The sequence below is a fragment of the Accipiter gentilis genome, chromosome 18 (assembly GCF_929443795.1).
Source record: "Accipiter gentilis chromosome 18, bAccGen1.1, whole genome shotgun sequence".
In the NCBI taxonomy this organism is placed as follows: domain Eukaryota; kingdom Metazoa; phylum Chordata; class Aves; order Accipitriformes; family Accipitridae; genus Astur; species Astur gentilis.
The window spans coordinates 28,228,921-28,254,846 of NC_064897.1; the positions used below are offsets into that span (position 1 = coordinate 28,228,921).

General features: G+C 39.7%; 1 protein-coding gene across 19 annotated transcripts in view; it reads left to right on the forward strand.

Moving 5' to 3' along the window:
• Positions 1-1,023: 1,023 nt before the first annotated feature.
• The window catches only part of TNRC6B (trinucleotide repeat containing adaptor 6B), a 148,051-nt gene continuing 123,148 nt past the window's right edge, over positions 1,024-25,926 (forward strand). For 5 of the 19 annotated variants that reach the window (XM_049821986.1, XM_049821983.1, XM_049821977.1 and 2 more), the window contains exons 1-3: positions 1,024-1,163; positions 17,724-17,796; positions 23,181-23,279. Coding sequence is in view for 15 of the 19 variants with exons in the window: in XM_049821977.1 (XP_049677934.1) it covers positions 23,226-23,279 (54 nt within the window). In the remaining 4 variants the exon portion in view is untranslated. Of the gene's footprint in view, positions 1,164-1,360; positions 1,550-1,603; positions 1,777-17,723; positions 17,797-23,180; positions 23,280-25,926 lie in introns of those variants that run through there. The other 14 variants (XM_049821974.1, XM_049821976.1, XM_049821981.1 and 11 more) reach the window with 7 other exon arrangements.

Genomic DNA, 25,926 nt, shown 5'->3' on the forward strand with positions numbered 1-25,926 from the left:
GTTGCTGTGTCATCCGGCGGGTGACATCGGGGGCGGTTGCCAGTTGGCTGCGGGAGGCGTCGGCCTGCCGCCAATGGCCTCGCTGAACCGCACGACTGACATCTCCCCTGACCAATAGTTGTTTCCGGGCGGGCATGTCCGTGACGGGAAGGGCGGAGCTAAGGGGCTAAATGTCGCTGGGGTCGGGAGGGAGTTGTGGCGTTGTCGCCGTTCCGCGGTGGGGTCGCCCGGCGCTGCTGAGAGGTGACGGCCACGGCCGCACTCGTTCTCGCGTGTGCCCATCACCGCGCCCCGCCCTGGGGGCCGGCAAATGAAATAGGCACGGTGACGTAGCTCCCGCCTCGGCTGAGGGCCCCGGCGCCGCCGCAGAGGGGCCGCCAAGGAGAGTGGCTCGGTGGGCGGGTCTTCGCGCTGTCAGGGTGTAACGGGCATATCCCTTCTCCAATGGTGTCCGAGAGTGCAACCCGCGACCCAATCCGTGGCGCGGAAGGGCGGGGCAAGTAGGGGCGGGCGAGCGGGTGCCCCATTTAAGGGGCAAATCTGGCAGCCAACTGGCAGAGAGGAAGAAGGGGTGGGAGCCTGGGAGGGCTGTGACGGGGGCAATGTTAACAGTTGACAGTCAGCAAGTGCAGCCAATCAGTGAGTGTGTAGCGACGCGAGAGCCCAATTAGAGGCGCTGGGGGGGGGGGTGGGTGTTGCGCTGTGATTGACGTGGGTCGCGGCTAATGGGCGGAGAGATCCCGGAGGGGTCTTCCCAATGGGCAGCGTGTAGGGGCGGAAAGGGGAGCGGAGGGAGAAGACGAGCAGGCGGAGCGGCTAATCAGCGTGGGGGTCGGCGGGGCGCCGTCCAATGGGCGGCGCGAGGGGCGTGTCTCGGTGTGTTTGGGTTCGTGCTCCTCGGGGGAGGGAGACGGCGGCGAGGAAAGTTTTTTTTTTTTTTTTTTCTTTTTTTTTTTTTTTTTTTTTTTAAATTTCTGGTGAGGTTTATTTTTCGGAAGGTGCGAGTTGGGGGGGGAGGGGGGGGAAAGAGGGGCGGCGTTTTGATCACAGTTTCTTCGCATTTGATTTCCTGGGTTCGTGTTTCCCGGGCGGGCGGGCGGAGCCGCCCCCGGGTACTGAGAAGAAGAAGGGGGGGCTCAGCGCACCGCGGCGGCGCCTCAGCGGTGAGTGCGGGACACGGCCCCCCCCCCTTCCCCCCTCCCCGGGGCTCCCTCAGGGCCCTTCCCGCCTAAAGGACCCTCGCGCTGCCGGTGAGGAGGCAGCGCGCGCGCCCCCCCCCCCCCCGAGCTGCGGTGCCTCCGGTGAGGGGGGGGAAGGGCGGGAGGGGCCCCGAGCGGCGGCGGCTCCTGAAGGGCGCTGCCCCAACGGCACCGGGGCTGCTGCTCCCTTCCTTCCCCGCTCCGGTTTAATCCCGGTAGGGCCCCCCGAGGCGGGACGGGCGGGCGGGCCCCGAGGCCGTTGGCCGGTTCTGTGGTGCGCAGCGCCCTGCGCTCGGTTGGTTTTGGCTGCCGAGCCCCGGGAAGAGCAGCCCGCCCAGGCCGGGCAGAAGGTATCGAGGGCGGGAAAGAGCCCGAGGAGCCTTTTGGTGGTTAGGGAGAAAAGTGGGTTTGTTTGGGTTTTTGGTTTTTGGGTTGTTTCTTTTTTTTTAGTGGTTGTGTGTGGCGTGGGGACGGTCCTGAGGTTGCGTTGATACCACTACAAGCCGTCCTGGATGTGTTGAACATGATGCTGGTTAAAATGCGTGTATGTGGGTGGGAGGAGTGACCGTGCTCAGAGGTGTGTCCCAGGCGAGCCGGGGGGGGAGGAATAAATAAAAGTTTCCCGAGCTGTTTGTAGCAAAATGAGTGAATGTTTGTTTCTGGAGACGCTTTGCCGGCTGTGGATAACGCTGCTTGTAGCGTGGTATCTTTGCAAGCTCAAATCTGCTTTACGAAAGTGCGTGTGGAAGTATCTACTACAGGGTAGAGCTGAGGCTTGTTGAATAAAACCAAGATTCAACAAAGTGTTTTCCTAGCTAAAGTAGATGTGCTTACTACTGTAAACGGTACTTCATTTTTCCATGTTTAAGGTTTCACTGACCTTAAGAATATTTGTTAAGATGTCTTTCCATAAAGTTAACTTTTTTTTTACAGTCCATAATTATTATGTTTTGATCATGACTTGTTAAGTTTCAGTGTCAATTTTCCATCCTCTACAAAAACTCTGAATCCTCCTGAGAAATAGTAGGTAGATCTTTGGGTTTTGTGTAGCTCTGTATTTGAAAGGTCTGCTTTACTTAGTATTTTCCATATTCCTATCCAGATGAATTGGTTTTTAGTTTCTGCTACAAGTATGTAGAGGTAATTGCTTAGATTCGCATGTATGTTAAATACATGCACAAATTCCAGCAGCTTTGTAGTTAGTTTGCACTGAAGTTGCTCAACAATTCCCTCCTCTCCTCTGGTGACTCTCTCTAATAGTACAGATTCCTTGGAACATGGGCACTGTTGAGAAGCGAGGTAAACGCTCTCACCTGCTGCGTTACCTGAGGTCCTGAATTTAAAGATAAGGTCGAGTTTTTCTACATGATACACGGTTAGTGCAGGGGCTGCCATGTAGATGCACCTCAGGGAGCAGTTTGTAAGGGTGACTTTTCACCTGTGTTATAACTAAGTTGTGGGTAAAACCAGTCAATTCTGCATTGAAGAAATTGCCCTGCAAAAAGTTGAGGCTGGGGAGGGGGGAACAGAGCCCAGAGCGGTAGTAAGTGTGTGTTACCTTTTCTGCTGTGAAGTGCTGAGGGCAAGAAGGCACAGGCACATCTTAGTAGAAAGTAGGTGAGGTTATCATTATACCTTTTACTTTCATCTTGGTTAGCTATATCACATGTAAATGTTTCATGAATATACAATTTTATGTAAAACTATACATACATAGAGAATTAGCTCAGAAGTTTCAGTGCTAATTGGTAAAATTCTAATGTGCATACTTCTCTTGTGAACTTGGTCTTGGTTTCTGTTTTCTCATAATGTTGTTATTGGGATACTTAGTAAAGGGAATCACTTCAGTCCGGTAGTGTGGAAGTACTGGGGAACAAAAAAAAAAAGAACTTAATTATAAAACAGTCCATGTCTCTTGATTAGGCAGCCTTATGAATTGGTGTGTTACTGCAGTTTCTGTATAGCTGCAAATTTAGCTGGGGATCTAAGCTTTCATTTAAATAAAAAGCTTGAATGTTTGGAAATAAAAGCCTTGAAACTGTGAATCAAAAAAAGCTTCATCTACCAGAGTTTGTGTGACTGAACAGTCCAATGAAACATTTAGGCAGAATGAGTGTCATGGCTTTGCTTGGTGATGAGTGTTTGATCATTAAAATGATGTTAGAGGATGTCTTGAAGAGGAGGGAGCTTCAGGAGAGAATTTTGCATAGTTCTAAGGTTGTGTCTTTTAGCTTAGATCTGCCTCCTGTTCTAGGAAGTAAGAAATTAGAAATAAATTTGTTTTCTAGAAGTAACGGATAATATACATCATATATAGAGATAGCTGCGTATAGAACAATGGGATGAAAAGTTGCATCCAGAATGATGGAAAGAATTAGAGGACTGCCATAGAACAAGTAATTTGAAAATAGGTTCAAATGGGGTTTGTTCTCTTGGGTTTTTGAGTGGGTTTTTTGTTGGGATTTTTCTTCCAGTAAAGCTGGTGTATGTCTGCTCACAGAAGAGATTGGATTTACAATTAAGCAGTGCGAACTGGAGATCGTAGAATAAGGCTAAGGAGCTTAGTTATTGACTTGAATGAGTTTATTAATAGTCTACTTAATGGTTCAGTTACTTTATTCTCCATTTTCTGCAGAATGCTTGGGTGCAAAATCTCTTGTCCTAGTTGCTTATTGCCATTATCGTGTTTGTTTTCTCGGAGTGTCTTTTTGTACATGGATATTGTCTGGTTTGTGCAATAATAGTAATAGTAACGATTAACAGTCACTTTCCAGCTTCTTTGCAATGGCTTTTTTCAGTAATTGCTCTCTAGTGCCGTTATTAGATTCACAAATTTTGTCTATACTGAAGATTCACAAATTCTGCAATACTTCTACTTACGGTGTACCTTACAGCTTATAGCTATTCAATTCTTTATTATTAGATTTTATTTTTCACTCACCCTCTTTCTCTGCATTATTTCTGGATAAGTAAATATGTCATTGTGAAGAACTGGCATTGTTTGTCTTCATATGATAAATTAAGCATATTTAGCACATAAAAAGGAGGAAAGTACCTGATACTAGCAAATATATACCAGTGGTTTTACCTCAGTGCTTACAAAATGTGTTTGCCTGAATTATCTCTGGAGTTGCTTTTAATGATCTATTTGTTGTGATTTCAGAAGTTTTACTTGTGAAACATTACACTGCCTTGGGTAAAGAATAGCAAGAAGATGTCAGTCTTTGGCTCTAACAGCAAGAACTTGGTGCAGAGGTGTTGAGCAAACAGTTAGTAACATCTATTTCTAATTGTTTGACCAGATGAGGTAGCTAGAATAAGACATGGATTCTTGCTGATAGTCTTCCTTAGCTTAGCTTACTGTCTTTCTCCCTTTTCAGATGAAATATATATATGCTAAGTTTGCTTGTTCTTTCAGCTAACAAAGTGTGGAATAGGGACTGAAGAATTGGTTTTAGTTTTGTGTGATTCCAAACTAAACTTTCTGCTACTATCTGCTAATAAAAATAGGGGCTCATTTTGGTACTCAAACCAGCTGTCGCTGTCAGGCAAGTAGTTGCCTGTTGGTATTTCTGCTTGTGAGGTGACTAGGGTAATAGTAATCGAGATATTCTGATTGCTGTTCCCTGTCACTTTCAGTGGATAGTAAAACTCTTACACTTCCTTACATTTCTCTGCTTTACTGTCCATACCTTCTTTGTGTTGCGCGCTTTTTTTTTCCTTCAGGGAGGTAAGCATGCTTTGCTGCAAAGAGTTGGTGTGTATATACGGGTTTTTTCCTCCTTCAGAGCAGTAGGCAGTGAGTATGTTAAATAATTTTTCCCTTTGCCTTCTTATAGCGGTAAGAAGGAGAGGGTGGTTTTGCACTTATTATGGCTTGTATCATGTTGTAGGGGAATGTTCTGAGGTTTTCAAGTTTTCATCAGTGTGAGGGTTGTGGTTGGAGTTTGGATGTTCTCTGTGTTTACCATGTAGTGAGCTATGGAGATGACCTTTTCCAGTTTCAGCTAGTCAGTACGGATTGCGTTTCTGGGCCTTGCCAGCTTTAGTAGTTCTGAAATCAGATACCTTGCATGTATTTCCCGATTTAATGTCTGTGGATTAGAAAAAACACAATAGTTCCTCTGTGAAAAAATCTGGGAAGAAAATTGATGTTCTATCTAAGACTTCCACTGTTTAAAAACTTTTAAAGATCTATTTAAAAGGGTAAAATGGATCTGAAAGTTGCTCTCAGTTCAGCTTTTAGGTGTGTGGAGAAACATGCTGTTTGTCAGGAGAAATGGGAGGTACTGTAACGCAGCAGTCATGCTGCATGCTACAGGACACTGGTCAGAATAGATGTGTAAAGTATAAACTGGTAGTCAATATATTTTGACCCTGTCCGGCGGAAGATTGAAGGCTGAAAAGCTAATTAGCGGATGAAGGGATAAGAAGCAAAGTTGCAAAACAAAGAGTTGATAATTTTAGATAGCCTGACAGAGGATTAGGCAAAAGGTGATACAATAATATTGTGTTGCCTGTGTGAGGGGAAACCCTCTAACTCCTCTAAATGAGTAGCAAAGTAAGAGTCGCTTTTACTTGCATTTCGTTTTTATAATTTCATCGTGGTTCCTGACAACGTTACAAAAAGTACTGTAGTGAAAACCAACCTGACAAAGGTGTTTTCAGTAATGTATTTATTTTTTGGTAGCGAACTCTGTTCTGCATTAGGAGAAATTTATTCTTTCATGCCGTTTGATTTGATAGCAGTGTACAAAACATAGTTTTCTTGAATAGTCTTAACTTTCTTCTGTTAAGTTTAGAAATTTTCAGATTCTAGCCTCTATTTTGCTAGTTGAAAATGCTTCTTTCTGTTCCTCTGATCATCTTGTACCCTAGCATTGCAGGGTTTTTTTCCTACTTGAGTCTCTCTTTTTCTCGCAGCAGACATTGGCTGTGCCTTGCAGTTCTCTACTGCGTTCGTCATGTGGCAAAAGAAGACTTTGTGAGAAAGTTTCACAAGTTAAATTGAAAGTATGATTTTAAATCAAGAAGCTAAACGTTTGAAAAGCTGTATGCCGGCATTCTTGTTTTAAGACTGGTCTATTAAGTCTGCACATGACCAGAATTGAGAAACATCTGGGCTGCTCTAAGGCAGTTGCTACTGACTTTCCTGGCCCTGTGACTTCTCTGCAGCAATCTCATGGCTGTATCACACCTGCGGTGGGAAAGGGGTTCTCCTCTAGGAGATAGAAGTAACTCTCCAGGGACTTGCCAGTCTACTGTGGACTAAACAGGCTTTGGCCCTGGGGCAATCCACCAATGTTAATAGGAGTAGGCCCTCTTGCCTTGCTGCTTCTTGCCAAGAGATATAAGTTACCCAGCAACCCTGTATCAGCATGGTCTAGTTTTAAACTTGGATGCCTTATGAGCTATGCGTGGCTGAAGGGACACAGGTTGTCCAGCTCTTCACTTGCATGTTTGAAAACCTTTTTCTTTTTTCCTGGGACGTTTTTTGGATCTTTAGAAATAATCTGATTATCTTTTTCTGCAGATGATTGATAGATAGCCATAGAGCACATTCTGTTTTCTCACTACAGCTGACAGTAGAATCTGCTTTTTATACAGCAGTACCGTAACTTTGTGATTTAAAAGTTTTTGTAGAAGGTTAAATCACCTATATATTCACTTTCTTTACTAATACAGTGAAAGACACTTTCAAATGTCTGAGGTTTCTGTTGCTTACACACTGTGACTTAAACCGTAAGTTAATAATATTAGTGGGTGCAACTAGCTTGAGGAATGATGTCTTTAATGCAAACTTAGAGGAGGTATTTGTATAAATTTTTGATTAAAAAATTTTCTTTGAGATAGAGGAAGGGAAATGTGTCCTCTCACCCCAGGTTCTTACAGAAACCAAAATATACTTTATTCCAAAATGAATTATGATCCATCCTTGACCTGAAGCAGCTGAAAATCACTTAAAGAAGGCAATAATATACGTTGCATGAAATAGCTGTTCTACAACGGTTAGCTGCTTCTATGGGTTTTGGTATATTTCTTTGTGGCTGTCTCTAGGATTTTTGTGCATTGAGATTTTTCCCTTATGTGTTTGTGTGATTATAACAATATTCTTATATATATTATAACAATACTCTTATAATACTCTAAAATGTAGCAGTTTAACTATGTGTTGGGAACATGCTTATTCTGAAATTTTTGGGGGGTTTGTTTTGGTGGTTTGTTTTTTTTTTCTTAAGTTCAACTTTAACTGCTTCTAAGTAAGCAGCTTAAAAAAAGAGTACTTTGGCATAAATGGGTGTCCACACAGGAAGTTTTACTGTTACAGCCATTGTAATTTAAATTCATATCCTTCCTTATGTATTTGGGTTCTGAGAAGAATTTGTTTCAAATTAGCTTTCTAACTTTTTCTGTTTGTCAAATGGCTAAGATTCTGCCTTGTTGGATTTTAATTGCATTGTACCAGATGTCTATTCTTGCAATTAAAAATGCAGATTAGTCTTTTTTTTTTTTTTTTTTTGAGGAGAACAAGAATGAAAAGGAATCAAGCCACAGTGCTTGTTTGGGACTGTTCATCGAGATACAGACCATTTTTCATTGACATTGCAAAAAAATTTAAGTATTTAATATTTTTGAAGTTTTTCTCACATTGGGAAGGTTTTAAAGATGGATACTGTCATTATACTAGTATTCCTCTGCCCCTCGTATTAAGTGTCTTTTTTGTGGTGATTTTATACAGGAACAGCTCATGTATTTCCTAGCCCTTCAAAATAAAGTGGGATACTAAAGCTTAAATTGAGGGGTTTTGAATATAGCTGTGCTTTTTGCTTGGATAAATGTTTGGGTGCTTCATAATCTGCTCATCCACTTTCTGTGGCTGGTGTGGTGACAGCATGAAGAACATGTGCACATTTTACTTGTTTTTTCCATGTTTCTATTATGTTTAATAAAAGGTTAGGGGAATGTTACCTACATTTCTGATGGCACTCACTTTGCTGAATGGTACTTTAAAGGGGAAAAAAAATATGGTTTTTAGTGCACAGCTAGGCTTATTCACTCACTTTTAAAACTATGTAGTTGCAGTAAATTAGCTGTCTATAACTTTCTTTGCTTGGCCTTTTTAATTTTTAGAGTACACAGAGAAGCAACCAAAACTGGCTGATAATCTTCTGTTTTGTTGGAAGCAAACTCCTCCTGTTCTTAAATATTCGAAGGCCAACTTTCTTTCTTTTCCCTGTCCTTGGCAATTCATGTATTGCAGAAAATGGATTCGAATTAGGAAAAGACTTCCTGTTGATTGAAAAGTAAATTAGCTTGCGGAAAAGTGTCTCAGTGGGGGAAAAAAAGGTAGAAGTCCTATTTATCAAATACTTTTAACGTTGGCTAACAAGCAATGGAAAACGCTCCTGACAGCATAACATAGTGGTGCCCTCAGGGCAAGAATACAGTGACATAATTGGTCTGTTCTGTTTCCAGCTCTAACCCTGTACTTATCCAGCCCTGGACAATGTTACTTTCACCAGTTTAGGTAGCTAGATAAACTGGTGCTGCCTTGTGTATGGATACTGTATATCAGCTTAACTTGCCCCTGCTTCAGCTGAGAATGTAAATAAACTAAAAGTAACTAGTTTCATAAAGTTTTAACTCAAAAAATAACTGGCAATTTTTATTACTACAATTTCAGATTGAGTAAAGGATGGATAAAACCAAACATACAGAAGTGGAAAACATTCAAACCTAGGAGCAAATTTAGAGAGTTAGGGTTTTAGATATGGTGGGAGAGCTTGACTGAAAATCAGTTGTCATGTATTGCAGGTAGGTAGCCTAAAGGCAGACTTGTATATTTTTGGTGGAAATAATAAGGGCTGGTTACCTGTCTTTTAAATGCCACTTTCAGAGGAAATTAGATGTGAATGTTGAAGAACCGTTTTGTGCCAAACCTAAAAGACAGAAGATTTAAGGCCCTGACCTCACACGTGCTTGAGCAGGTCCAAAACTTTTCTTGCAAGTAGTTCCACATGTAGTAGTTCTAACTGAGCATGTTTATCAGAGATTGCAGTGTTGAAGACTAGGATTGTATTGCTGATAACTTTCATTTTGTTTTTAAATTAAAAAAAAAAAAAATCAGCCATAAAAAATGAGTGTCTTGCCTCATTTCTTTGAAGAAGACTGAAAAAACATTGTTGAATATAGAGCAGATTTTTGAAAATGAGCTTCCTGTTCCTTTCTTAGGTGCCTAAATAGCTGAAAAGTACAATTCAGACTGATGTCAAGCTATAAATATTGATGAAGCTGGACTTGGCAGCTGGTTATGTTGAAAGTTGGTGTTTGCAATTATAGTTTAGAATTATTTGCTTAACAACTCAGTATTTGTTTTCTTTGACAACAATAGTGTTAAGATCTTGGACTTCTCTGCATATATAATCATGTTAGCAGGAAGTCAAAATGTCTTTGTAGAAAACAAAAAAAATCAGTTATTTATGATCAGAAATGTGATAACGCAAGATTCATTTGGAAAATTTTGGCTTGTAAACTAGCAAAGAGTGAAGTAAAAATAAAAGCAAATTGTGACTTCGGCATCATTCTCCATCACCCCTCCCGGCCCTCCTCCTGGCTCTGTCTTGGCTCAGTCTGGCTATGAGCATCTTCCCAAAGCTGCGTTACAGGGTGTAGTGCTGTGATCTAGAGCTTCACGATGTGCAGCAGGACACGCGTGTTTGTGTGTCATGACTGCTGTAGGAGTTGGCACCAGTATTGCCACACTGGTATGGATTTCCTCACAATGCAGCCCTTACTGTAAAAGATAACAAAAGGATAGTTTAGCAGAGGAAACTTTGATACTCTTCTGGTTACAATAGAGGAAGATCGTAAGAACTAAAGAGTTGAAAGGTGCAGTATCTTCCAATCCTGTGTTACATTTGAGTGATTTTTAATAATGCTGTCTTAAAGTCCTGTAACTGCTGAAGTTGCCATTTAAACATGTTGATGGATAAGCCACCCCTCCCCCTGCCCTCTGCACGTGCCTGCTTACTACCTTATCAGTTTCAATTTAGTTACTACTGCTGGTTTTGATAAATGTTCTGTTATGTAGGACTTGATGACTGTTTCTTGTGGCTCAAAAGGAAGCCTTCGATCCTGAGTTGTCTTTTGTGGCGTGAACAATCTGATGGGATGATTCTGTTGGGATTAGCAGCAGTAAAGGAGTTATTTATAGCCTTCAGGTTTAAAGCTGGGCTGTTGAGAAGTAGGCTTCTCTCTCATCATAACGTTTTGCTTAAGATGGAGAAAAACCTTTAAAGTCTCTGGTCTAGTATAACTTCCCCCCCCTCCATCTCTTCACCTTTCCTCCAGGAAACTCAAGTCCTCTGTGTTTTGAAGACTTCCTGTCCTTTTGCAAATGTCCTGAAATAAAGACTTGCTACCATTGTACTGGTTTTGCTCCAGCAGTGCTGAATCATTGGGAATGCTGGTATAGATGGATTGCTGGCACTTGGAGCGTGTTGACTGCATCCCCATTTTTGTCACCAGGGCACCATTAAATTACATGATAGTTGTAATACTCATGGTAATGACTGCTTGTGTGCCATTAGGATTCTGAGCACTGCTACTGTTATCAAGTAGAAGCAGTATTAGCAGTGTGAAATGGGCCTTTTTTGTGCTTGAAAAGCATTAGTTTGCGAGGCCTAAGAGAACAGAAGAGGAACAGTTGAAATAATAAGTTTTTTATAGGATTATGTTGTTTCTGACTTTGCTAAAAAATTTCTTATGTTGGCTGGGTAGAACTTTGATAGAGAGTGGAAAAAGCAGCCAGTATTCTCACCTCATCATGTTTTAATTCCTAGATGCTCCAGTCATCACCAAAAATCTTACTATGCTGCTGTCAGGAAGACACTGTTGGCCAGTTAAGATATAGAGTACTCCCAACAACCTCAGTTTTGGTAGTTTCCATAAATGTCGTGCTAGAGTATCAAAGGACTTGAAGAGAAAAAGTAGAAGTAGTTTTGAAGATGTTTATTACATATACATATGTATGTACACACACATATATGGGTATAAATGTGTGTGTATATATGCTTCAGCCACACTGAAAAGATAGAGTGGGACAAAGCACAAAGGACTTTGGAAAACTTAACCAGTTGACAGTCTTGGGATGATTATAGTAGGGACATAACTTTGATTACAGTTGAGAAGTGATGTGTAGTGTACAATAGGCTGCTGAGGCAAAGGAGAGACAAATGCCTCTTACGTTCACTGTAACCTTTAACAAATTCTTTAGCAAAATCAGTATGAGCAGGAAAGTGAATTTTTATGCTGCTTTGTGCAGTAGAAAGTGGCAAAAAGGTGTAAGCAAAACATTTTTTAAAATGCAGTTTTCAATTTATTTTTCCTGTAGTGGGAGTTAGTACCTTAAATGTTGTTTATGTAAATGTTTTGGAACACTGGGAAGGTGGCGATGCAATGTTCTGTCTTCAGCTCATGTTTCAAGGCTGTCTTCAGATTCAAGAGCTAGAAACAGGATTTTCTAAATAGAAAGTCTGACTTAGGACCATTTTTGTAGAGTCCAGGACTGCCTTTCCTTACCCTGCTTTTGAAACCGATGATCTAATAGCCAGGTGATCAAGTGAATAAAATTTTTGCTTTTTTAAAGATTATATAGACACAAGTTAAGAAATATTACTAGTTTGCTCAGAAAAAGCCCTGTAAATGTGATTTGAGAAGTATCATTTTGCACTTTTCTCATGTCCTCCATAACATTGAGTCAAAAAGGGAGACGCTCTTTAATGGGGAAAAAAACCCCCAAACTTGCTAATGATTGAGTTTTCTTGAGCAGATCATGTGGTGTAACTGTCCATTTAGCAAAAAACCCTGACATCTTCAGGACTGTTCTATTTTATGAAAGTGGTTTGCTAATTTATATTTAGGCTGTTGATGTGAAACGACTTAAGTGCTATGAATTGGGGCTTTTGTTTTGTACATACGGGTTAATGACAACTTCTGTGTAGTCTTTCTATTCTTATGTTCCCTTAGAAGAGTAGTGCAGACTAACGTACATTATATCTATTCCAAGTTACAGTTTCTTGTCATTGAAAGTGGCTGTGTCATATCTACATTAACAGCTGAACCATTTTCCATAGACTACAAAACCCATCAATGTAGAGAAGTTAATACTGAACAAAACGTGAAGTTGTGCAGCCAACACTGAATTAAACATAATGGACATTTTACCCTGTGTCACGTTTTGCTGTAGAACACCATGGTGATTTTGTGGACTACTCGGCTGCCATTGCTGAATGCTGCTCTCTGGATTTTTTTGTTTATTATTTTTTAATAAGAGGCTGAGGATTTCTGCCTCTTTCCACTCTTCCTGGCTGCTTTGTTTAGAGTCATATCTTTAGTTTGGTTTTCCTTGAAGTGCTAATCCTTCCTGGATTTACTTCCACCTAACCAGTGCAAAGAGATGACTCTAAAGAAGGTGGAAGAAAGAGGTGGTAAATCCCCTCTCAAGCACCAGTAGCATCTCTCCTTCCCCTACTGAAATGTTTCTCACTGATTACAAGTTGCATTTCCCTCTTCAGTCTTGAAAAGTGAAGTAAAGTGGAGAAGAACTACCACAGCAAGACCTGGATTGTCCTGGATAATTTTTATAGTAAATCCTGACTGTTACAGTGCCAGTGTGCTGTAGATGAAAAAACATGAAATATTTCTGTATTGTTTTGAAGTCATGAATGACTAAGCCAACTTCCTAGTGTCCTAATTGAGTATGTGATGTTTTTGTGTACCTAGGTCAGTAGCTAGCTGGTTTTTGTGAGGTGATGGTTTTAGACAGCTTGAGGCCTTTTGAGCAGAGAGTAAGCTCTTATTTGCTTTATCAGAATCATTCCACAGCATAAGTCTGAGCTTATGTTTAAACTAAGTTTAAAATTAAAACTTGCTGCTGTCGAACATTTACCCACTTAGCAGAGGGATAGTTAAACCACAGTGGCAGCAGAGACACCCATTTGTCTTCAAATGTACTGTTTCTAGTGAGAAATTGTTTGAATGGAAATCATGTCCAGAAAGCTCTTGGTTAATGCTAGAAGCTCAGGAAAAAAATAGTCAGTTTATGGCAGCTAGTCCAATGACAGGAACAGTTTTTCACTAGGTAATGCTGTACATTAAGCATGAGCAGTAGCTCAAGATTATACAGTGAATTTAGAAACATGCCACCTGTTGGTTACCTTCACAACAAACCTTTCTTTTATGGTGCCTGAATAATGGCAACTGGTATAATTTAGATTTTAGTGATGTTAACTTGGATGTATAGTGGTAAACCAGTAGTTCTGGACCTCTTTTCATTCCTGGAAGTTGGTTATATTTTGCAAAACCAAAATTGAAGTATTTCATTCTAGCTGTGGTTAAGACAGGGTGGTGGATTCTGAATGATTTGAAATGGGCTTGAGTGTTAGCCATTTCAGTGCTACTGATATGTTATTCTTTCAAAATAGGCTAAAATACCCAACAATTGGTAGGTAATGGCTTTCATTTTTACATATTTACTCCTGAATATTTCATATTCAGGAGTTATTGTAGGATTATATAATCACTTTCCTTGAACACACTTATGTGTGTTCTCTCGGTTGCTATACAAGAAACCAGTTTCACCCCATGTTTTTTTTCCCCATGTTTTATATTTCTAGAGCTTCCTACTGTTCTGTTGTATCTCATAGTCAGTAGGAAATTGTCACATGTGCTACCAGTGTTTACTGTTTCTCCAGATTTGGATGAGAGGTTGGGAGGGAGAATGTGAAGAAAATATTTTCCTGATGGCAGCCTGTTCCTTCCTGTGTACCTGGAGTATTTTGGTGTACCTGTAGAGGCAGTTTTTGTGAGGTGGCCAGAAAGCAGGTATTTGCTGTAAGTAAAGAACTTGGTGCACAAGTGTGGGAAGACGTGCAGCACCCTAAAAAATACTTGAGGAAAAAAGCTAGTGTAGGAGTCCTGGCTCTGTACAGGGTATTCTGCTGCTTCATAGATTCCGTAACCCAGCTAAGTAAACAAATTGCTGCACTTAACTGTATTGGAACTAGAAAAACATACAGAATATTTGTGGGGTTACACTGTACATGCATACAATTCTAGTCTGCCAGGGCAGGACTTAGGTAAGCCAGGAGTCTGTAGGTATAATGAATTGTTTCTGTTATTGCAAGATAATAGAGACTTAGTCTGATCGTTCATTGTGCCTGAACTAATAAGTAAGTGTTGTAGTTAGCTGATTAATACTTGGTTAGGAGCTGTCACAGTTCTTGGAGGGAAGGGGGAGGTTCCCCCTTTGTTCTGTCAGAGGAATGGTGCCTAAATTGTGGGTGGGTGGGTTGTTTGTTTGTTTTTCCTCCCCTCTGGCTACCTAATTGAACTGTGTCTGCTCCCCTGGCTAAATTTTCTCCTGTGCAGTCCAGGCAAGCAGGTTGATGCATCCTAAACCCCTGGCTGCTGGCAGAAGTAGGTACTTACTCTGAGGATTTGAATTAGGAGGAGATGTATGCATGATATTTAAATTCTGTTCTGACTGTGGTAGATGCTGAGATTCTCCTTGCTGTAACATCCTTGCAGTCCTACCCAGCTACATGTCGTGTTCTGTCTTTAACCCAAACTGTTTGCACTGGATTATTCTCTCTTGTGCCACTTTGACTTTGCTAATTAACATTGTTACTGCTCTAGAAACATAGGCCTAAATTTGTCAGGGTAACAGGAGGAGGATGATCAGTCTTTTCTTGTCTTACCTCTATTAAAAGTTAGATAGATACTGACGAGAGGCTTTTTTCAATTAGGGATAGGAATCCATACTCCTCTTCATGAATAAGATTCTGTAATGAGATAAGACAGATTATTGGCATAATTAGTAGCAGTTTCCTCTTTTCCCATGGAGACATTAGTGGTCCATAAGCATGTAGTGGTTTGGCTGGAACTTTGAACGCTTTTGCTAGATACTAATGCTATGGTATTTCAGTATCCAGCCTGCAACAACCCCTTTCTGGGAAAAGCTGTTTTTTGGCCAGCTTCTGCAGTATTTCCTATTCTCCAACTTCAGATCATATGCTGTCAAAAACTTCACAGACACTTCATTAGTCTTGCTTTTTGGCTGATACTCTCATTGGGTGGACGTACATGTCAAACTCATGATAAAACTGCTAAGTCAACAACAGCCTTTGACTCCACCTATAAAGTATTGTGTACTTGACTGCATAGATTAATAATAGTGTATTAAATGGCATGGCTGGAGATTTCTGAGTTGTTTTAGGGGGCTGGATGATAGTTTAACATTCAGTTGAGAAATCAATTTTTGTTTTTTTCTATAGCTTTCAAAATTAATAGGGAAAATTGAAAACTTACAGACAACAGAGTGGGTTACTCTTACTTCCGTATATTACTTTCAATATATTTCAGTAGCAGAAGTATTTCCTTAATCTCCTACTGTCTAGAGAAGCCAGGTAAATGCAACTTAGTTCGCTAAGATGAAAGCAGTGCTTTTTTTTTTTTTGTTGGAGGAAATACTATGAAGTGGTAAATGTCATGGCTTCTTACTCATTTCAGAGTATGCATTCACTTATTGTAAAAGTAATCAAAAGTTTGAGTTTTATTAGGCTTCTGTCTCCAGAGCCTTAGTTTCTAACAATGATTTTAAATGCCTTTCCTGGTAAAAACATTCTCAATTTAGGTGTGGACTCTGAGGTTGCTAATACTTTTGGAACACCATAATATTATGGTGATGATGTACTTAATGTAGATTTTTCACCTGGAAGACTACTTCAGAGCAATTTGAGAAGACTGAGCATGTTGCACATCTGCTTTGATAGTGCTTTGACTGCATGTTCATTTCTGGATGAAAAATTAACATGTCAGTATTGTACCTATATGTAATAAGTAAACAGTTAAAAACTGTTGTGAAAAGGATAATATGATGATTAATAATGAGAAAATTGTAACTTGCTGCCAAATAAGTAACACTTTCAGGTTGTATAAAATATGCAATGCATAGTTTAAATGGTGGCATTCATTTTAGGAGGTATTGCCGTTAGGACTTTGAGGAAATGTTAGGGCCCCCCCCCCTTTTTTTTTTCCAAGTGGTTCCAGTGACAAAGTTTACAGAAACTCTGATAGTGACAGTAAATCCTTAGAAGGGGAATTTCCCATTCAATATCAGTTTGAGTTTTCTGTCATGCAGCACTATGCATGGTACATTGTTAGACTTCAGTGTCAGGCCTGTATCTATAGTGAAGATTAAGAGCAAGCTAATTAGCCAGTGGACTAAATAGTATAGATAACAGGTATAAAATACTTCTTAAATGGTTTGGTGGGTATCCTGGTTTTGTCTGGGACAGAGTTAATTTTCTTTCTAGTAGCAGGTATAGTGGTGTGTTTTGGATTCAGTATGAGAAGAAGGTTGATAACACACTGATGTTTTCAGTTGTTGCTAAGTAATGTTTAGTCTAAAGTCAAGGATTTTTCAGCTTCTCATGTCCAGCCAGCAAGAATGTTGGAAGGGCACAAGAAGTTGGGAGGGGATACAGCCAGGACAGCTGACCCACACTGGCCAAAGAGTATTCCATAACATGTGATGTCATGTCTAGTATATAAACTAGGGGGAGTTGACCTGGGGGTGGATTGCTGCTTGGGAACTAACTGGGCATTGGTCAGTGAGTGGTGAGCAATTGCATTGTGCATCACTTGTTTTGTATATTCCAATCCTTTTATTATTTTATTATTATTATTATTGTTTTATCATTATTATTTTCTTCCTTTCTGTTCTATTAAACTGTCCTTATGTCAACCCATGAGTTTTACTTTCTTTTCCCGATTCTCTCCCCCATCCCACTGGGAGGGGGGGAAGTCAGCGAGTAGGTGTGTTGTGCTTAGTTGCTGGCTGGGATTAAACCATGACAGTGGGTCACAAGTGTAAAGATTCTTACTTTTTTTCTCAAAACTGATTGTTGGTCTAAGTTGGTCTGTGTGGTGATGGGTGAGTAATAAGTATGTGTAAACAATAAACAGTGTTATGTTCTTAATGTTTTCTCCAAGGTAGTTAAAGATGCATTTCCGGCAGTGGTGCAACTTTGTTCTGTTAAAGCCTAAATGTGCTAAAACTTGAGCCTAAATTTGAGTCTACGGCTCAACAAGTATATACTTTTTGCGATATGTAAATTTCTTGCCTTTGAAGAATAATTTCGTAGACTGGGGTGGCAGTTTAAGTGGAAGAGTAGTGAGGAGAAAGGTACTTCGCTCCTTAACTCTAACCCTAACTGTAGCTCTTTTCCCCCATCTCCCCAGTACTGCATAAATTGGGGGAGGGGGTTGTATTGCTGCTTTTGTGATTACAATTTTTTGTTTACCCTACATGATTTTATTCAGATGAATGTGGCTTTTTCTAAATGCTCTGGGTGTAAGGGTTGCTGGTCTTGGGAGACAATTGACTTTTTTTCATATGTTTTTTATCTAGTAATGCCCACAGTTGGTTGACCTTTTAAATTTATTTTTATCTCCTTTTAGGGTTTCGTTTTTGCACTGAATGTAGCCAGGACGGATCCTTGTGGGCTTTGGCAGCCCTTGGAAACTGTCAAAGGTAAAAATGAACCAACGTTCAATATTGTGTTCTTGAAAGTTGGAAGTGAGAACATTAGTGTATACTAGTTCCTAACCAACTATAGGATATATTGCTGTTTTGGTATACTTTCTAGTGTGTTATTTCCTGTGGGTTTGGGTGTGAAGTTTTTTCTGTAACTGCCTGATGCGATTTGTTTTTGTCAGCTAAAGTTGATGTGTATGATGGTTTCCTTTGAAAATTAATTAATATATGATGAGATTTTAAAGTCACTGGAATCGGTAAGTGATTAGTTCCTACAAGCAATGCAGTTACGTTCAGGTTTTGTTTACCTTCTGGGTGCTCTTGCTTTCATCTCTGTACTTCTCAACTCGCATTTAAAGTGACAAAAAATATTCTGTTCTTTTTCCATATGTTAAATTTTATGTTGATTTTTGTACATTCTTAACAAACTTGATGTAATGTAAAGCTGTAGCAATTAGACATAATATGGCTAGACCATCTGTTAAAAATTAACACTTTGTGTACCTAGGTAGAGACTAGCAATTGCAATCATGTATGAATACAATTGTGTCAAATAAGCACAGTCTCATTTAAGACATAGTTCAGTACAGTACTGCCTTGGTCTAACTGTTTTTTTTCAAGTATGCCATGTATACAAGATCACCATCTTTGAAGAGTACTTGTATGCCTCTTTTGCTTTGTGTTCTTGTGAGAGAGTTTGGGACTGACCTTCGATTTCTGCTTCCTGTCTGTAGTGGTGACAGTTCGCACAGCCTTACTGTCTTTCAAGGGTTTTCCAGTGGGCCGTATCCAATTTAGACTTTGGAATTCACAGGAACCACAATTGGTTTTACAGTAATAACTGTTTCTCTTGCAGCTGCACTCTTCAGAAGCTTGAAATATTTTTTTCTTCTATATCAAATGAAGAACAGTTTTCCTATTTAGTCCAGATTGCTGCTGGCAATCTGAAAAAAAAGTGTTGCTCTATGAAAGGCCTGCGTATTAGGTAAGGTGCGTAGTTCCAGTGATGCCTGTTTGATGAACGGCAAATTTGAAGACATCTGGATTCCAGTTCTCTCTTGCTAATGAGGACCTTGTGGTTTTGAATGGTGGACCTTTCTACCTGAGGGAAAACAAGGTCTGAGGAAGTATGTTGTTCACTGGTATTGATTTTCAGGCATTTATAAATATATGGAAATTTGGCTCAGGTGTTACTTGCCAGAGTGTGCTAGAATGCAGTAGTGAAAAGATAGTATCCATAAGGTGCTCTGCACTGTTCTGCTTCCACTGAATTTATGGCTGGTAGCTGCATCCATTATCCTGATACCACTGAATGAAATGTGTACATCTTTGCTGCAGAAAGAGTCAGAATATAAATAGCACTAAATATCAAACTGGATTGTCCCAAAGCCATGTTGTTTTATGGCAGGACAATATTGTAGTAGGCATTAAAGTTCATAAGAACTGCAGCTAGTTCATGTTAGCAAGTGGGGTTTTTTACGTTTGAGAATAGATTCTCTGATATCACCATGTGGTATTTTAAAGAGTTAAATGAAAATTGTTCCTAACTTTAGATATGCATCTGCTACATTGTATGTGGACATACCTATGCATTGCTATTTGTCAGACCTTCCTTGGAGTCCTCGCTCAAGCCAAAGTTGGTTAACTTTTCTAGGAAATATCAGGTGAATACAAAGATTGGGGGCTTTCAGTCCCATCTGATGTGGTTTTGGTGGGTATATGCAAGAATGGAAAAAGAGGATTATCTTACTTCTGACCTTTTCCAAGAGTGACTTTGCTGATAGATGTTGGATCTGAAAATCTAAATGGATTGTCTGTAAACTTTATGCATTTTTATCCCCTGGGAGCCTGGCATATCACATAATTATTGGAAATAAGTAAGTAAATGCCTTTTGACATTTGGCCTTTTATCCAATCCTATAGGACGCTAGTACAAATTCTGATTGCTTGTCTGTCCCCTTGTGTACAAAATACATTACCCTGTGTGTGACCTTCAGCCCTTTGCTCAGAAGCTAGTGACCTGAAGAGGCGGTGTCAACAACATGGAATAATTATGTTATTTCTTTGCATGCTGGCACTAAGCAGTCACTTTGTTGGCTGAGAAGTCATCCTCAGTTGTAAATGACTGCTACAGAAGTCTGCCACATAGGTAGTTTCCCATGGATTCAGGAATCCCCAAATGCGTGCTTTTGGCAATAATCAAACTTGAAATGCAGCACTCCTGTGCCAGTGGCGATGGGAATCAAGGATTCATGTATGCAGAAAGAACATAAAAATGACAGTATTGAATTGGGCTTGTAGTTTGTTGCCTGATGTTTTGTCTCCTGAAAGAAGCCAGATGCAAATACAATGGGAAAAAATACAGTAGAAGGGTAGTGTTCAGCAAAAATTCCTCTTGCAACGCCTCTTGCGGCCTGTGGCTTAGGGTCTTCCTACACCAGCTGCAAGTTTTTTTTGGTGGATATTCTTTTCCCCTTGTGAATTTTTCCAGTGAATTACAGAGCCTTTTAAAACTTCCACCTTCTTTCCATCCCATGTGAGTGAATTCACTCTAACAGAGCATTGTATGAAATAGTATGATACATGTTTTGAACATTAAAGCTGATAAAACATGAATTAAAGGACAAATTAAGAGTGAGTGAATAAACTCTTTTTCTTCTCCATTACATTTGCTTTTTTTTTTTTAGATGTCTCTCTGTTTTTCTGTTTCCTGCTCTGATGTCTAAGCAATGGATAGTTACAGTGTATTTAATCTGGCCTCTGGGAGAGCTTACTTATCTTTGTTCTTGGTTGATGACAAGCTCAATATGACCAGGCAATGTGCATTTGCAGCCCAGAAAGCTAACTGTATTCTGGGCCACATCAAAAGAAGTGTAACCAGCAGGTCAAGGGAGGTGATTCTCCCCCTCTACTCTGCTCTCTTGAGACCCCACCTGCAGTACTGCGTTCAGGTCTGGGGCCCCCAACATAAGAAGGACATGGACCTGTTGGAGTGAGCCCAGAGGAGGGCCACAAAGATGATCAGAGGGCTGGAGTACCTCTCCTGTGAAGACCGGCTGAGAGAGTTGGGGTTGTTCAGCCTGGAGAAGAGAAGGCTCCAGGGAGACCTTATAGTGGCCTTCCAGTACCTAAAGGGGCCCTACAGGAAAGCCAGAGACTTTTTACTTCTTACAAGGGCATGTAGTGATAGGACAAGCGGTAATGGCTTTAAACTGAAAGAAGGTAGATTTAGATTAGATGTAAGGAAGAAGTTATTCACTGTGAGGGTGGTGAGGCACTGGAACAGGTTGCCCAGAGAGGTTGTGGATGCCCCATCCCTGGCAGTGTTCAAGGCCAGTTTGGATGGGGCTTTGAGCAACCTGGTGTAGTGGAAGGTGTGCCTGACAGTGGCAGGGGAGTTGGAACTAGATGATCTTTAGGGGCCCTTCCAACTCGAACCGTTCTATGATTGCAGCCTTTCCTTTTTTTTTTATTTCCTAGTGCTACTGCCTTTTTTTTTTCTTTGATATGTACTGGCTGATAGGTTTTTGTCTTCTTCCAGGAGTAATATATAAAAACTGGTGTCAAATATTGCCACTTTCCATTCCTCTGGTAGTGAGGGCTATCTCAGAAGATAAACATGGCAGGTTTTCAGAGGTTCATATTTGGCTTCTTCCAGCATGCTGAATGAACAGTGACCAGTCCTTGTAGTGGTCTTGGCCTGACCTGACTGGTCTTGTCTTATTTTATAAGATTTTTTTCTAATGCTTCTGTAGCTCAAGTTCAATCTTGCTTGTTTCTCTGATTTGAAGCCATTTCAGTGCCACAGAAATCCTTCTGGCCAAATCTGGTTTGGCCATTAGATATCTGTCTAACAATCTGTGGAGCTTCCCAGTTACTTGAATCTGATAGTGCAAAATCATGCTCAGAAACTCCCAGCTCCAGAAGTTCTGGAATGGGTTTCAGAAACTCAGTGTGGTGAAGTACCATGGACAGGGACTGCTCGGCCTGTCCTCCCCTCCGGCTGCAGAACAGAAGATAGCCTGGCAGTGAGAAAGACTTGTTATATGCAGGAGGATCTTGGCGTAGATGCATGATATAAGTCTTGCTTAGCATTCAATACCTACGATTTTTGATTGTATGCTGCAGGCAGAGTATTTGTTGGAGGATTTGGATGAGAGTTCTGCTTTATCCTCATTCCCCTTTCCCCAGAAAAGGAAATTACTATGCTGTAAGTCTTTACAGCTCTCATGCTGTATATATTCATGAGAATATATTATATTACTGATCATAGCAGCTTCTTGGTTATAAGATTTAGTAAGTTGTATGTAACATTTTGTAGCTTCAGGCCCTTTATATTTGTAAAACATATTCTTCATTCCTTGTGTCAACTTGATAGCCATGAAAGATGTGGTCTACCTATGCACAACATACAGAAGACATTGGCAGGGCAGACAGCCTTACCTCATGAACAGGCTTTAACCTTGAAATAAAGGAGGTGCCTCTAGATGAACAATTTCCAATTGTAAAGTGAGAGAATTCTGCTGAATTTATGCTGGTGTGTTTGATCTCTTAAATTGATTAATTTGATCCATTACCTCTGAAAGATAGCTCATCCTCTGGCAAGGAAGACACTCTAATCTTTGTAACCAAAGTCTCCCTAACTGTATTGCATTCTTCCGTAAGTTACTTTACAATTCTAAGAATGGAGTTTGGCGTGTAGATTTTGTTCAGTTGGAACTGAACTGACACTGTTAAACAAATTTAAAAATAAGTTACCAAGTAGTGCTGAGTATTGGAAACACTGGGAGCTGTTGACCTGGGTTAGATTGGAAATGTTGACCTAAAGATGAATGACTTTTTCAGTTCCCTGAACCATTTAAAGGCTAGAATGTATTTATTTCTAAAATAAAGTCAAGGAAAAATTCCCTAAAGTAATAATTCAGAGGTACTGTGGGATCACTGGAAGTCTAACAATTTTTCAAGCTAATAACCTTTAGATTGTCTGTAAGCTGAATCTGTGAAGCTTATATTTGCACAAAAGCTATTTCCTAGTAAGTAAGAATTGCTCAGCTCTAGTCCGTGTGATTATTCCTTACTGACTGTAGCTTTAATGAGTAAACAGAATGAATATGTTAAATAATCAGCAATGACATTTTAAAATTAAAAAGAAAGTATATTCCTGTTAGGTGCTTTTTTCCTCTTAATAAAGTAGAGTTATGTCTTATTCTGAATAACAGTTGTCTTGTTTGTGTAAAACATAAATTCAGTGAATATGTGCAGAATGGTAATATTAAAGGTCATAGCCTAGAATTATTATTTATGTGCACCACAATCTCACATAACACTGTTAAAAGCACAAAAATCATTGTTTTTAAAATTATTATTTTTTTTTCTTTTAGGCAGTATTTTGCATTTCTGCAGAGCTTTGCACAGATCCTGTTCCCATGCAAACTGATGAGGGAGAAATACTGGAGGAAGGCAGTCCCAAGGTCAGTGAGGTAAATGCTACTGTGTTTTGGAGGAACAAGAGCTTGCTTGGGTGAAATGGGGGGTACATGGAGTGAGCAGTGACTGCTGGTGGTATTTTTATTAAATATCTGCCTGCAAGTAAATAATATTTATTACCCTTGAGATATTTTAAAAAAAAAAAAAAAGTTTTTAAAGACCTTCAGAAAGATGGGTTTTTTTGCTGTCTACTAAGGGTTGGAACATGTGTGTTCAGGCACTCGCAGGAAGGAAAGAGGAAACTTTTGTAAAGAAGTTCTAACCTTGATTGTCTTCCATTTATTAGAACTGGAAGGGCTTGTCAAGCTTTCTGTCCTACCCACCCATCCTTTCAACTGACTTAAAGAATTAGGCATGTGGGCCCTTAGGTGCAGGCGTAGGTGTTTGTGGATTACTGACTGATGTATATTCAAGGTGTTCTGCTTCTTGTTTCCTTGTACTTGCCAGCATGTGCTTTGTTGCAAGACTGGATAGTATGTTGCTTTTAAAGGTACCTCTGATTCTCAACATACCTTGTTGGGACAAGAGGCTATGAAGTGTTCTGTTGAATATAATGTTGCTTATGTCCTGCTTTTCACTTCCTGAAGATGCAGATGTTGAGTCAGGAATTACTTTGGTTTCCATAATGACATAGTGATTATCATATTCTTCAATAGGTTTATAAATTTATTTTATATTCCTGACTGTCTCAATGAGTTAATGTTAACTTTGAACTGATTTCTGTTTAAAATATGGCTCCTAATTTCATGAAAATATGAATCGTTGTTATCTTGCTTGTAGTTTTGTGTAAGAGACTGGCTGAAAAAGCAAAAAACTAGAGGACTAAAATGAAAATTTGTTGTTTTCTAGCTGGAGCTTTTTTGAGAGATGTTCTCATTGTTTTATGCTCTAATAGAACCAAACATCTTTAAGCTGTAGGCATCAAGTTAGGAGGTGATTAATTAGTAGAGGAATGATTTGGCAATTGTCCTGCATGTACTTTAGGAATTGTATTAATTTTAAATAGCTTTGAAGGAAGGCTCATTAGATTAGGAGCTGACAAATGAAAACATATCAGTGGAAGTACCTGCAGCCATCCAGGGTGCTGGATACATCTCTTGACAAGGATTTGATTACAAGGTTCAGTGGGGGATAGACATGAGAGGGGAAACATCATGGTGCAATTAATTACTAATTTTATTAGTATGGTTACTGGTACTTACTTTTCAATGAACAGAGAGAATCTGTGTGTATGTGTATATTTCTGTATATATGCACAGGGGCCTGTATGTATGTGTGTGTGTATATATATGGATACATAGCTTTCATTTTTTTGTCTGTGTGGCAGGAAGTAATTTGAAGCAACTTACTCTTTTTTGCCTCCAATGAAAAGTATGCTTTTCATTGGCGTTCTTAATTCTGGCTATAATGGCGAAGATTGTGTATCTGTTCCAACACTAGGTGTTCAAAAAATTTTGTGAGCTTGAATTTCAAAACGGATCTTTTAGACTGACTTTAAATACCTAAGTGTGTATGCAGTATTGCTTTGAAACAATTGTCACGTAGAGAACGTGGCAGATTTGGAATCATATATCTGGTATTCAGTGTTATTAGTTAAAGAGCTATATAGGATCAGAATATATTAAGCAAAAAAGACTCATGACTAAATCTAGTCCTTCTCCCCATCCTGTGATGTACAGGACTACTCACTGAAGTGCATTTTTCAGTGTTTCTTTAGTCTGTAAATTATTATCCTCTCTTTCCTGGTCTCAGGAGAGTTACATAGCTATAACAGTTGAAGGATTTGTCCTAGAAAAATTTAGGCAAAGTATATTCCACTATATTGTCTTGTATCATTAAAATTGTGTCCTTAATTTATAAATGTTTACATTATCTAGTGAGCCATTTTCATAAAAATCATCTTTTTCTAAGAAATATTTTTTAAGACTGCAGTAATATAGTTGGTTTTTAACTTTTGTCAGAACTGCCCCCCCCCCACACACACACACCTCCTCCGGGCAGATTAGATGAGGGTTTTTTGGAAGAAGTTAGTTCTGTGCTTTGAAGATGCTAATATAACTACCTATTCATTAATATTTTATTTGGACCTTTCATTTCTCCCCTTCTACCCATTCCAAAACATTAATCTGTAAATAAAAGACAAATATATAATTATTGTTATGCTTATTGTTCAGATCACTGGATCTGTTTGTTTGGGTTTTTCTAGGTGGGTTTTTTATACTGGTATTTAAGTACCAGTAATCCTTTTGGACCTCGCTCAGTTTACACTCTGTTCTCAAAAAACCCATAATTTACCTATTCTTTTGCCTTCACAATGAATTATTTTTTGAGCCTGTAAATATCTAAAGAATCAGTTGTCTTCTAGTATTTTATTTCCTGTGAACATTTAAGAAGGCACTGGAACACTTCATATGTTAGCAGCTCCTTTGAACCTCTTTTCTTAAACATTGTAGAAGTTAAGTCTGCAGCTCGTAGGTTTTATGAGATTAGTAAATGCTGATGAAGAACATTCCAGCTACTTCAATGATGTTAAATTTGATTATATCATATATGAGGTCGGATTAAGGCCCCATTCTTAGCCTTTGCTCTGAATAATTCATTTCTAGCCAAAAAGAGATTTTTGCATGTGATACAAAGAAT